Consider the following 12,915-nt stretch of genomic DNA (forward strand, 5'->3'; position numbering starts at 1 on the left):
AGTTCTGGAAATACTGAAACAATAGGGAGATTATGGGAGGCCATTTAAATGTTCAGCCTAAGGGGTAGGGGGGTGGGGTGGGGGGGGGGGGGGGGGGGGGTAAAGAGAGGATGGGTAGTACCAAGACTGGAAAACTGATTTAACACACACTAGTGTAAGTGCTAGAAAATTACTCATATATAAATTATTGTGTACTCATAGAAATTCAAGAAATTTCAAAGATATACACTAGGTGATCAAAAGCATCCGGACACCTGGCTGAAAATGGCTTACAAGTTCGTCGCACCCTTAGCCTTGATCACAGCTTCCACTCTCTAAGGCATACATTCAATCAGGTGCTGGAAGGTTTTTTGGGGTATGGCAGCCCATTCTTCACAGAGTGCTGCACTGAGGAGAGGTATCAATGACAGTCGGTGAGGCTTGGCACGAAGAAGTTACCATCCGGAAACATCCCAAAGGTGTTCTATACGATTCAGGTCAGGATTCCGTGCAGGCCAGCCCATTACAGGGATGCTATTGATGTGTAACCATTCCGTCACAGGCCGTGCATTATAAACAGGTGCTCAATTGTGTTGAAAGATGTAATTGACATCCCCAACAGTGGGAAGCAAGAAGGTGCTTCATAGTACTTGCAGTGGATCCTGTTGCAGTTTGGAATTCCAATGTGCTGGTCTGGTAGATGTCTACCATTGCGACCCTCTTCAACTGCCAGTGGTCTCTGCCAGTCAACAGACAAGATCAGCCTGTACACTTTTGTGCTGTACGTGTACCTTCATGTCTCCACTTCACTACCACATCGGAAATAGTGGACATAGGGATGTTTAGGAGTAAGGAAATCTCACGTATAGACATATGATACAGGTGACACCCAACCACCTGACCATGTTTGAAGCCCATGAGTTCCGCGAAGTGCCCCATTCTGCTCTCTCATAATGTCTAATGGCTATTGAGGTCACTGATTTGGGGTACCTGGCAGTAGGTGGCAGCGCAATGCACCTAATATGAAAAACGTGTGTTTTTGAGGTGTCCGGATACTTTTGATCACAGTGTATGACACAAGTACAAACACCAGAAAACATTATTCATGTGAAATATAACCTGTGACAAAATACCATAACTTAACTATGCAAGTGCGACCACTGTGTCAGATCATCATCAAAAAAGAAAGGTCATCCTTAGTCTTACAAACTTTTGTTAATGCCCGAGTAGATACAAAAAATTATGATGGATGTCTATGTACACTTCTACGTACAATTTTCATAATGGGGGAAATTGTCTCGCACATATCCTCAGTGAAACATCAGTGTTGTCCTTAAGTAACTGCCTCATTTCAGTTAGTAAAAATGATAAAATTTCATGAAGAGTTTGTTACAAATCTGTCACAGGTGAATTACACATATTTTGGCAAATAGTTTTGCAAGTATTGTCAATTTTAGATGGTTGTCATTGAGATCAGGCAGTTTCGCTGGAGCCTCAGTAGATCACGCTTGATAATGAACCAGTCAATTCGAAAAAAGTCGCCAACATCCATATACTGCAACTGTGACAGATTTGTAATAAACTCTTTATAAAACAAAAAGAGTTGAAACTGGATAAAATTTCAAATGAAGCTACAAGAAATTCTGGGGTAACACATTTTCAATCAAAATTATGTGCTCCCTACACAATAAACACATTCGGAAGCTTTCAGTGAAAAGTTTCTCATTGTCCTTTTCAACTATCTTTACATTTAATTTATTTGCAACGTCACCTCTTATGAGTTTTCACACTCATTTAAATTTTGCAGTGATCTGTAAAAGTTAAGTGCATGCAAATAAGTTTTCACATCTGTAAGTCTTATTTTTTAAAATGATACTTACTGTTACATCCATACAGTGCAACAAATTTGGTTACAGCAGAAACCAATCATTTGGTTACAGCAGGAACTATGAGGGTAATCCCAAAAGTAAGGTCTCCCATTTTTTTTATAAGTACAGAACTCTGTTTGTGTGGCAGTTGGTCACATTGTTATGAAGAGTGCTTCACGCACTGTGTGTTCACATACGCACGCCACACTGAGGCGCTCAATCTTGGCTTGGCAGTCGTTCAAAAAGGAGCTACTGTTGGATGTTACCGCCAAGTGTGAACTGCTTGCAGTTATTCGGTTTTTGCACGCAAAGGGCACTGCGCCGATTGAAATCCATCGCCAATTGACGGAAGTGTATGGTGAGTTGTGCATGGATGTCAAAAATGTTCGTAAGTGGTGTAGACAGTTTGCAGCTGGTCAGACCGAAATTCACAACGAACGAAGGAGCAGGAGACTGTCAATTTCTGAGGAGACAGTGTTGAAGGTTGAGCAAAGTGTGCACGAAGATCGGCGGATCACCCTGGATGATCTCTGCACGTTGGTTCCTGAGGTTTCCCGAAGCACCGCTCACACAATTTTAACGGAAACATTGAACTATCGGAAGGTGTGCACATGATGGGTGCCACGTATGCTGACTGAGGACCACATGCGGCAATGAGTTGATACTTCCCGTGTATTTCTTCACTGCCCTTGCACCCGAACAGGACAACTTTCTGGACTGAATTGTCTTTGGTGACGAAACCTGGGCATACCACTTTACACCTGGGACCAAGCAACAATCACGCCAGCAGCAGCATCCTTCTTCAGCATGGGGAGAGCTGGGATAACAATGGGCATACAAAAACTGCCACAGCATCTACAAAAATGCATCGACAGAAATGGTGATTATTTAAAAAAATAGCTAAATGTTCAAGCTGTAAATTGATGTAAATCATTGTAGAAATAAACAGGTCTATGTACTTATAAAAAAATAGGAGACTTTACTTTTGTGATTACCCTTGTAATCATTCAAAACTGAAGGCTGTTAACAATAATATATGGCTTAAATGAAACAGTACCCAAGTGTAGTACAACATCTAAAGAATTACTTCAGGGTGGCTTTTTTATGGTTTTACTACTAGCCAAATACTGGTGCCTCTGCTGGGATGTGGCTTTTGGCTTCTATGAAATACTTGTCCTATTTTACAAAAATTATGAGGTACAAAATTTCGATTTTTACACATCTTACAGTTTGATACTTTCAATCAATAACTGGCTGAATTTGTTTTCATTGTATGTCGTAGTTACTACGCTGCATCAATTAAGTAAAGAATTGCACAAAATTTTGCAGAGGTAAAAACACATTGCATAAACTTTGCTTATGGTTGATTTTAGTTCGCACATTGCAGTGTATGAAGTATAGATAAGATATTGAAAATTTATTTAAAATTGAGAGCAGAATGATATATCATTTTGTTATTTACTTTTGTATCCGACGAGATCGTTGCACATGACACACACATTTCCTTCCCTGCGCATCGCGTATCACGTTCATAACAATCGTGTTACATAAACGGTTCAAGATATCAAAACAAAGTCTTCTCCAAATGATAGCACACAAAGAAGCACGTATGTTGTATGATAAACACTCCAAACTTTTTTATTCACTGAGATGTGAAAGTAATTCGCCCGCAGCAGTCATAAGTTGGAGGCAAATGACACATAAACACGTCAATAGCACTTCAGGAAAAGCCAGAGACCACATTTAAACATGTCCTCAGCATCTGGGGAGGGGCGGACCATGTCAAGTTAACTCGTCCACAGTTAAGAAAGAGAAAGGAGAAGATAAAATCCAGTGCCAATGCATATTCCACTTTTCTCAAACTGCACCAAGGGGAATGCAAAACTTAACATCCTCATCTGATAGATGGATCATCATCAACAGTGTTGCAAGAACTCACTCCTTGAAGCACTACTTACTCCACTCTATCAGAGAAAATTCTGATAGTGAAACTCTTCATACTGCCACCTTTTCTTCTCTCATCAGCCAAATACTGGCAGTGAAAGTTTTTCCTGCTATCAGAAGTCACTCAAATCGAGTGCCACTGTATAAGTGTGCATTTACCATTATGACTATGGTTGCAGATCTTTCATTGAAATCTCATTTTGTACATTTTTTAAAGTTATCATTTGCAGAATGGCACACTGTACAAATGCTTTAAACACAAATTTCCAATACCTAAAATATGAAAAGTTTCTAACAATGAGCTGTGAATACCAATGACAATGTTTTTTTTTTTTTTTTTTTTTTTTCCTAGTGCTTCTTTTCAGTGCTATGGCTATGGCTTTGTTTGTACTTACCATACACTGGAGTCTTTCCAGGAAGAACCACCACTACAAGCTGAAGTGCCGTAAATGATGACTTCAGATACCTGAACATTGGCTCGACTTGGTCAGGACCAGTGGCGTACTTACCTAGAAAATGAAGGCCACTATATAAAAGCCAGCTGACATAAAGTTCATCAGAAATTAGGGTCTATCAATGTTGGAAATGGATAACACAAGAGGACTGATTGTAATCTTCTAGAGGAGGGCATCTAAAAATTTGCCTGAAGTGATGCACTAAAGCCACAGCAAATTTGAATCAGGCTGGTTCGCTGGACATGCAAACTCCACCGATTACAAATATGAGTACTGTGTCCTAATCGTCATACCATCTTCATGATAAACTATAATTTGTGAGAATCATGCAAATAAAAGGGGGAAAATATTTCAAAAAGAATGAGACAATACAGTAGCACAAAACTTCACAACAGATATTCAAAATTATACTACTTTCAGGCATGCAAAAGTATATCCATAGTCATTTTGTACTGAAAACAGTAGACTTTAGGCCAATTGTTCTAATACAAACAGTTAGGAAACACTTTCATGTTTACACTGCAACAGAAATAGTAGCCACATCTATAGTGCACCACATGGGACTTAATGCAGCACAGTCTTTAGCTTTATAGATTGTGAGAATAGTGTTACTGCAGTTCCTGAGCAGATACAGCTCAAATTACACTAGGGAGCAACAAAAACAACAGCTGGCAGGTCTTGGTCAGTTCTCCCACCCCTCTTCTTCCCTTTCTTTTTAAGTGCCAGTGAGAATCCTTTGCTCTACTCCTGGCTTGACCCATGACTCTAATGCATACTGTTGTCACAGTGTGACTTCTGACAAAGCTGCTGCCCAGGTAGCATTGTAAGAAGCAACAACTACCAAATAAACACTTACTGTTAACAGAGTTCATGTAGCAATATTGCATTGCTGCCGGCACAGCTTTTTAACTTTGATATTACCCAGTATTCGCATGCGAGTTTGGCGTAAGGAAGTGTCACATGTTTGCAGAGAGAGCTGTGGTTTAAACTGCATAGTTTGAGGGTCTTGAAACTCTATCATTTTAACCGGCAAACAAAACTAGCAGAGACAAATAAATAGAGATAAAATATATACAATTTCCTCTTGGCCTTAAAGACAATGCCATAAGTGATGAAATCTTATAAGAACTGCAAGACTGTGTGGTGTTTCACTATGAACAGTACAATGAATATTTAGAGCACAATGAATTGGAACCTGTGGACAGGAAATCAAGTTTCAGCCCCAAGGAAAGGCAGTGTAAGAACTGTCAATTATTTGGATTATTTCCAAAAATACATTATCATACTATGCTTAAATTTGACAAACATACAAGAATGATAGCCTACAATGAAAAAAGTGATGATGCTTTACATGGCAGCTGTTTTCACAGACAGCTACCATACAAGTGGAAGAACTCTCAGAGTGTACACGTAGACAAGAAAAAAAAAAAAAACAAATATATATATATATATATATATATATATATATATATATATATATATATATATATATATATATAAAAAAAAACAAAGATGAGGTGACTTACCGAACAAAAACGCTGGCAGGTCGATAGACACACAAACAAACACAAACATACACACAAAATTCAAGCTTTCGCAACAGACTGTTGCCTCATCAGGAAAGAGGGAAGGAGAGGGGAAGACGAAAGGAAGTGGGTTTTAAGGGAGAGGGTAAGGAGTCATTCCAATCCCGGGAGTGGAAAGACTTACCTTAGGGGGAAAAAAGGACAGGTATACACTCGCACACACGCACATATCCATCCACACATACAGACACAAGCAGACATATTTAAATTGGTCTTTAAATATAACATGTTTTGGAAAGATCTATGATGTGGAGCAACATGTATGCTGATATTTTTGTATCACGAAAGTGTACATTTAAATTCCACTAAACGCCGCATGTTACTTTCCAAGGCATTGAAATCAAGATTGCAATGCGCTTTTGTAGCCAGTCATAGCTCATGTCACATGATTTCGCCAGCCGATGACAGAGGATATTCGAGCATAGGACACCTGATGTAGTCAGGCAATAGCGATATCACTCTTAAGTAGGGCGTGCACACAAACAGAAAACGTTAATGGTTTAAATCATTATACATGCTGTTACTACAAGAAAAGCTGAGATTTCACATATTATCTTGGTCTCTGATAAGCTTCAGGAGAAGATAAGCTTTCACATATAATGTTGATCTTTTTTGCGCATGTTATACACTTTACGTTACACCCCACAAATGTGCCATTAAAATTTTTAATGAAGACATAAATGTCTTGATCTTCTGGGCTCGAAATTTTTCTAAATGTTTGTACTTAAAGACTTGATTTTTAAATGAGAGTCAAACGCTCTGTGATTTAAGAAATTCATCGTATAATCTCGCACATAGTTCACCTTACATAAAAGGAAATTTACTTTGAAAATAACGATTTTCAAATAACCATTCGCAATATTTTCCCGTGACCTGTTAGAAATAGATTCGTTTCAGCAGTTGCCAGAGAGCACCAGATAAAAGGCGTCACCGCGCTTGCACAGCTACTAGGATGCTGGAAGTGCGTATGTTCGTAAGACATTAGAAGATCTTACATTATGTCATAAAAGAAACAAGAGCATCGGAATTTCGTGAACCATACTAAAATGCGTAATTCGGCTTAAAGTGCACATTTATATGTGCAGATTCGGATGTAAATTTTCTTGCAGTACCAGTACTGTATTATCTAATGTTTGGTTCTTCATTATGGCATGATGTCATACGTGCTAGAAGATGAAAACATGCACTTTTGAAGTGCAGCGAACAGTTGAAACTAGCCCATAGTGTGGAATTAAACACTGTCGTTTCAAATACATTGACTGCCTCATCAGAAAAGATTAATAAAAGCCAAATTTCTTTAGCAAATCGACAAAAATAACTTCATTGTTCTGCAAGGCAATTAATACTTGACTGTCAGAAAGGAGGAAATAAAATCAAATCTGAAACCAAGAACATATTTTAGCCTTCCTTACTCATGCCAATGTATTCACTTGATAGCTCCCAGCCACAGAAATCCATTTTGTTTTCACTTGATTTGAGAGTAACAAACGAAGATGAAACAGCAAAATAACTAAACGTAAATGCCGGTCTCGTGGAGATTATCCACTTTCCCACTCTAACTCAGATTGCTTTGTGCATCAGAAAAAAAAACTCGCAATCAATATTGGATGGGATGATTTGTAACTGGGAGAACAAGAACTCTTCAAAAAATTTGCATTCTTTAATGCCTATAGCTAATATCTTGCTTTTTTGTGTGACATAAAATATATATAAGATACATGAAACCAGTAGAAGAGACAAGCAAGACAGTACACTTTTCTTCAGTCCGTAAGTCCTAGCATTTTTCCTCTCCAACCTTGTTACAGCTTTACATGGCATGCTTTCCGTCCTGGGAAAGAATCTATTACCTCATCAAGATCATCAAATGTTTTGCTACATGAAAAAAAGAAATGTTTCTGTCTAATACTGTAAAAGCTGTTAATACAAACAGCACCCAAGACTTGTGTGGTTCCTCTATCTGATTGCGTGTATTTTGTCACGGTCTGCTAGATAAAACGAAATAGGCCTGTCTAATATTGCAGCTATTGTAACACATACCAAATAAACGAGACTGTTTTGGCACAAATGGTCATTTATATAACACTAGGAGAAAATATAATTCACAAAGTACCAATATCAAATGCTTATTAGGCCTACTACAAGCAAAAAGTTTTATGTTTGGAAATAGTTTGGCATTTCATTCGTACGCTCCAGCTTCTCAAGCATGGGATCGAAAAGTAGTAGTATGAAATTTTTATATAAATTTGGAATCATCTTATTCTTCCATAATTTGAGTGATGTCCCTATTTCTTCTCCTTCCTCGTTCTACCAAACAATCTTGTTATCATTAATTCTGTAACTTATTCTCAGGTTAACTTCGCTAACCCTGCCACAATCAACGGTTTAGTTATCCTTATTCTCCGGTTAGGCGTTATTACGTGTTCATACAATGCGTTTTCCGCGTTTCTCAGGCAGCTGCTACCAGGGACAGTACAACTGGTCCTCACTAGTGTAGATGTCTGGCTAAAAATTTTCTATCAACATTTCATTTTCTTGGATGCACCAAGAAGAAAATACGTAATCTTTCTTACCTATCATTCCTGTTGGTCGTTTATTTCCACTCTGGTAGTCTGAATCTATGGATTTCGCTGGTAATTATAACAACGCTGATCATTCGCAAACACAGTCAACCACATAAAAAAAAACAGTGATTGCCATTCACCCGTTTGGCTTTATTCCGCTCAGCTCGTATAGCCCCAACCCCTTCTATCAGCAGGAAAGTTTATTTCTAGATGCAACGAGATTCCCCTGGCAAATACATGGCGTACACTATACACGCATTCAAAATTCAACTTATGATTCATTCAGAAATAAACTTAGAATTTGTTCTAAAATGTTAAAAAACCAACAGGGATGCGTTTCAAAATCATAAGAATAATCGACAGCCCAACGTGCGCTGAATACTAGGCGCTTTGTGAAACAAGGTTTTTACCATCAAGAATATGAATTTGGCGGCCTCCTCCCATTCCCTGTAATTGCCGCCCGGGGTATATACCCCGGTTTGCCCCCAGTGAATCTGGCAACTTGCACGCTCCAGTAAAATTTTTCCGGGTAGCATTTTGCTGCTGCTGCTGCTTATACAGCTAACAGTCACACTTCTGTAGCAAGAAGCGGGAGAAGGTACTACACATGCGCGACTCAACTGCGCATGCACATGAGCTCGCCTGCAACTGCTCAAACAAATCTAAAGTAAACAGTTGTGACGTCATGATCATCGGAGACGGAGGAAATTCGTTATAATGAAGCATTGAACAGTCTTCCTAAGGCCTTTAACACATTTTGCTGTTGGCAGATGCTTGTATGAGCATTGTGTTTAGTTGTTGTATATGGCGCATTTCCTTTGCAACTTAAGTTTTATTTTCGGTGTTTAAGTGTGCCTGCAATGCTGAAAATCGGCTTTTGAAGAGAAGACACCTGAGAAAAATTAGCTACAAGCATTTTTAATTTCTTAGAATGACTTCTGAATAGTGAGTCTTCAGAATGCACAGGACAGTTACACAACAATAAATTGCATTAAATGTTACGTTTCTGGTTCCTTTCTCTGTCCAAACATTTCTTCAATCTCTGGTTTTGCAACTATTATAAAATAATCAATGCCCACTTCTAGCTATAAATCTTTATTGCAGTGATCTATCTGCTGAATTCAATTACCATATTTTCAAGTGAAAGCCTAGTAAATGCATTTGCATACATGTGCCAGACAGCATTGTCTGATGGTACAGTTTGCTAGATTCATCCTTACATATGCGAGCCGGACACTTCCAACTTGTGACAACTAACATGTTAGGTGAGGGAAAGCATACAGAAAGGTCGGAGGGGGAACCTTTTAAACTTGTCCCTCCAGGTACCAGTTTTATTTATCTCAAGTATAATTCAGTAGTTTTCATGTTACGGAAGGAGGCAGTTAAGGTAGATGTCTCACTAACAAAACTTCAACACAAGTGGCACAATGTGCGAATAATTCTTAACATCACCCATTGTCAGTCAGTACTTTTTCATGCAGCTGAAATGGGGGATGGGCTATCACATATGCCTAATGACCTAAATTTGAGCTACCATTCAAAGCAGTGCACCACAATTTGGAATACAATACTAACATAAAATACCTTATGATTGGTGTGATTTGACAGGCAATTCTGTCTCCTCAAGATTCAGAAATAGCAGAAATACACTGCACACCCTACTTCTATTCAAAATGGGAACATTCACCAGCTACCAAGAAACTTGCATTGTTCATGTTAATGAAAAAATCTCAGCAGACCACGAACAATTGCACTCTACACGACAACAGAAAGCACAAAGTGCACACATTTATTTGTGGATCACCGGAAGCCATTATTGGATATGGGTTGTTAAAAGTTAACCACAGATGTAGCTTCTTTCGACATCATAGCCGATATATCTGTTGTGATTACATGCAATCTTATTATTACATGTTGTTACAGCTTCTACAAACCTTTAAAATTACAACTGTGGCTATTAAACTCTAACTAGTCATTTAGCAAACATTTCATACTTTCACTAAATTCTTCATTTGAGAACCACATGGCTTTGTTCAGTTCTAAATTATCCAGAGCTTCTAGTTCCCCAGTGGAATCTCTGGCAGGGACAAGACTGAGAGAAGTCATTTGACCAACACTACAGCGCAAATTATCCTTGCACAGTGTAAGAAAGATTGCGACAAGGGACGTATGTGCACTACTTCGGATGTGAGATCTTGCCATAGTTGAAAGAAAAATGAGCATGTATGACCTGGATATTCTTCAGCTTAGTAAGAATCAGCAGAGAGGAAATGGCCATTTCATGACCCAAAGGAGAAACACTGTATTTTTATTGGAGTAGTGAACAATGCAAATATGGTGTTACGATAGCCATTACTACAAATGTTTCCTACTCCGTTGGTCTGCTTCACACGTGTCCCGCTGGAAAATTCTCTCCACTTAATCAGTGAGAAATTCGGGCCTGAACTGACACAACTGTTCAGGCACGTGTTAACATCTACGTACTTTTTCTTCATTGGTCAATACTACGAGAAGCCACGGGGAGCCCGCTCTCCCCAGTGGTGGTCAACCTGTTCATGGAGAGTTTCTAAGAGGAAGCACTGGAAGCCGCCGAACTGAAACCTGTATGCTTCTTTCGCTATGTGGACGACACGTTCGTCATCTGGCCACATGGACAGGAACAGCTACAGATTTTTCTACAACATCTAAATTCAGTCCACAGTATCATTCAGTTCACCATGGAGACTGAGAAAGATGGAAAACTACCCTTTCTTGTTGTCCTAGTGGAACATAGGTCTGATGGCTTACTGGGTCACAGTGTGTACCGTAAGCCTACACACACTGGCCTGTACCTACATACCTCCAGCTGCCACCATCTGGCGCAGCTTAATGCTCAACACCTTGGTACATAGAGCACACTCGATCTCTGTTAAACAGAACCTGCCAACGGAACTCAAACACCTGGAGACCGTGTTCCACAAGAATGGGTATGGCAACCGCCAAATCCAAAGGGCCTTCCAACAACAGAAGTGCAGCAAGAACCGAGATGAAGAACAACTCGAAGACGAGAAGCAAGCTCTGGCCTTTCTGCCGTTTGCTGGCAACGTGTCGTCAAAAATAGGGAGACTGTTAAGGGGACACAAGATTGACACAGTCTTCCAACCACCAACAAAGATTCGTGACCTCCTAGGAACAGCAAAAGATGACGTAGGCCTTAAGAAAGCGGGCGTATACAAAATCCTGTGCGGATGTGGCAGATCCTACATTGGCCAAACAGTTCACATGGTCGAGGACCGATGCAAGGAAAACGAATGTCACACCCGCTTACGCCAAATCACCCATTCGGCCCTAGCAGAACACTGCATTGACACCGGACACACAGCGAAATTCGAAGAGACACAGATTTCTGTGTAACCACATACCGTCTATAACACTATTTTTTGACGTCATCCAAGAATGATTTTGCAAAATAAAAAGTGCATGAATGTCACACGATATCAGTGCACTCAATACTCTGGTGCCACGGCAACTGTGGACGACAGAATGGTCTATATAAGACACACAAAGCGTACTGCAATGCTCGACTCAGTATCTTTGGATAAAGAAATGTGAACATTTTCCTGCTAGCTGAAGTTTCTCAGGTGGTATAATACGGACACATGAAGACGGCAGTTTTACGTGGCAGACTTTTGCATTGTAACTGCATAAAATACTCGTAGAGGTCACACCTGGACTACCTCGTTTACCACACTGCCAACCTCAGCAAGCAGTTGCACTGTAACCATTAGAAACTGTTTTGTGTTGAGTGTTGTTCTCTTCTTTTCTTATTTTGAAATGAGTGAAGAGACTAATCCTGGTCTGTCACAGAATCTGATTACAAACCTCACAACACTAGAAGAAATCAGCAATCACTATGACCATGTGCCAGTTGCTTCTGCAGGAACACAGAACACAAATGTAAGATGGCTGCCCTACAAGCGTGACACTGGGCTTATTTCCCGGTACCATTCCTCTCCACTCTGGCTCTCATAATTCTTGTTTGTTTACACTCACAGCCAATTGCTAGTTTATAGTGCCCGCACTCTGCACTACAACGACCAGAAAATAAAAGCTCTCAATGTATTTCGAGCGTGCCAAAAGTCTTCCTGTAACATGCAAATAGAGTTATATTCCGTTCTATTTCTATGTTAAATACATTGTCGGTTACCCCTGTAGCATTGTAAAGTATGGGTCCTACAGCTATGAATATCCACAATGTGTCAAAATCAATAGTGTGCTGAGTTTTGTAATTACTGATTTGAGTAAGGAAAGAAAAACAAAGTTGAGATGCATCGTAAATCGGGGAAGCACACAGTTCAACAGTACAAAAATGCTGCTGCACCGCACCAGAAACAATCATTTGCTGGAAGCTTAAATATTGCCGAAAGAAGCAAACAAGCACAAACCATTTCAGAAAACTTTGGAGCAATAGAGTCCATCATATGTGCTGTGGCATTCAACAAGTAACATTCCAACTGAATCTCAATCATGCTGCTGAACACTC

General features: G+C 39.6%; 1 protein-coding gene across 1 annotated transcript in view; it reads right to left on the reverse strand.

Annotated features, from left to right (window-relative positions):
• The window catches only part of LOC124613151 (protein argonaute-2), a 222,587-nt gene that overhangs the window by 52,871 nt on the left and 156,801 nt on the right, over positions 1-12,915 (reverse strand). The window contains exon 12 of the mRNA XM_047141779.1: positions 4,187-4,300. Coding sequence (XP_046997735.1) covers positions 4,187-4,300 — 114 coding nt within the window. The remainder of the gene's footprint in view (positions 1-4,186; positions 4,301-12,915) is intronic.

The sequence above is a fragment of the Schistocerca americana genome, chromosome 1 (genome assembly GCF_021461395.2).
Source record: "Schistocerca americana isolate TAMUIC-IGC-003095 chromosome 1, iqSchAmer2.1, whole genome shotgun sequence".
NCBI lineage: Eukaryota > Metazoa > Arthropoda > Insecta > Orthoptera > Acrididae > Schistocerca > Schistocerca americana.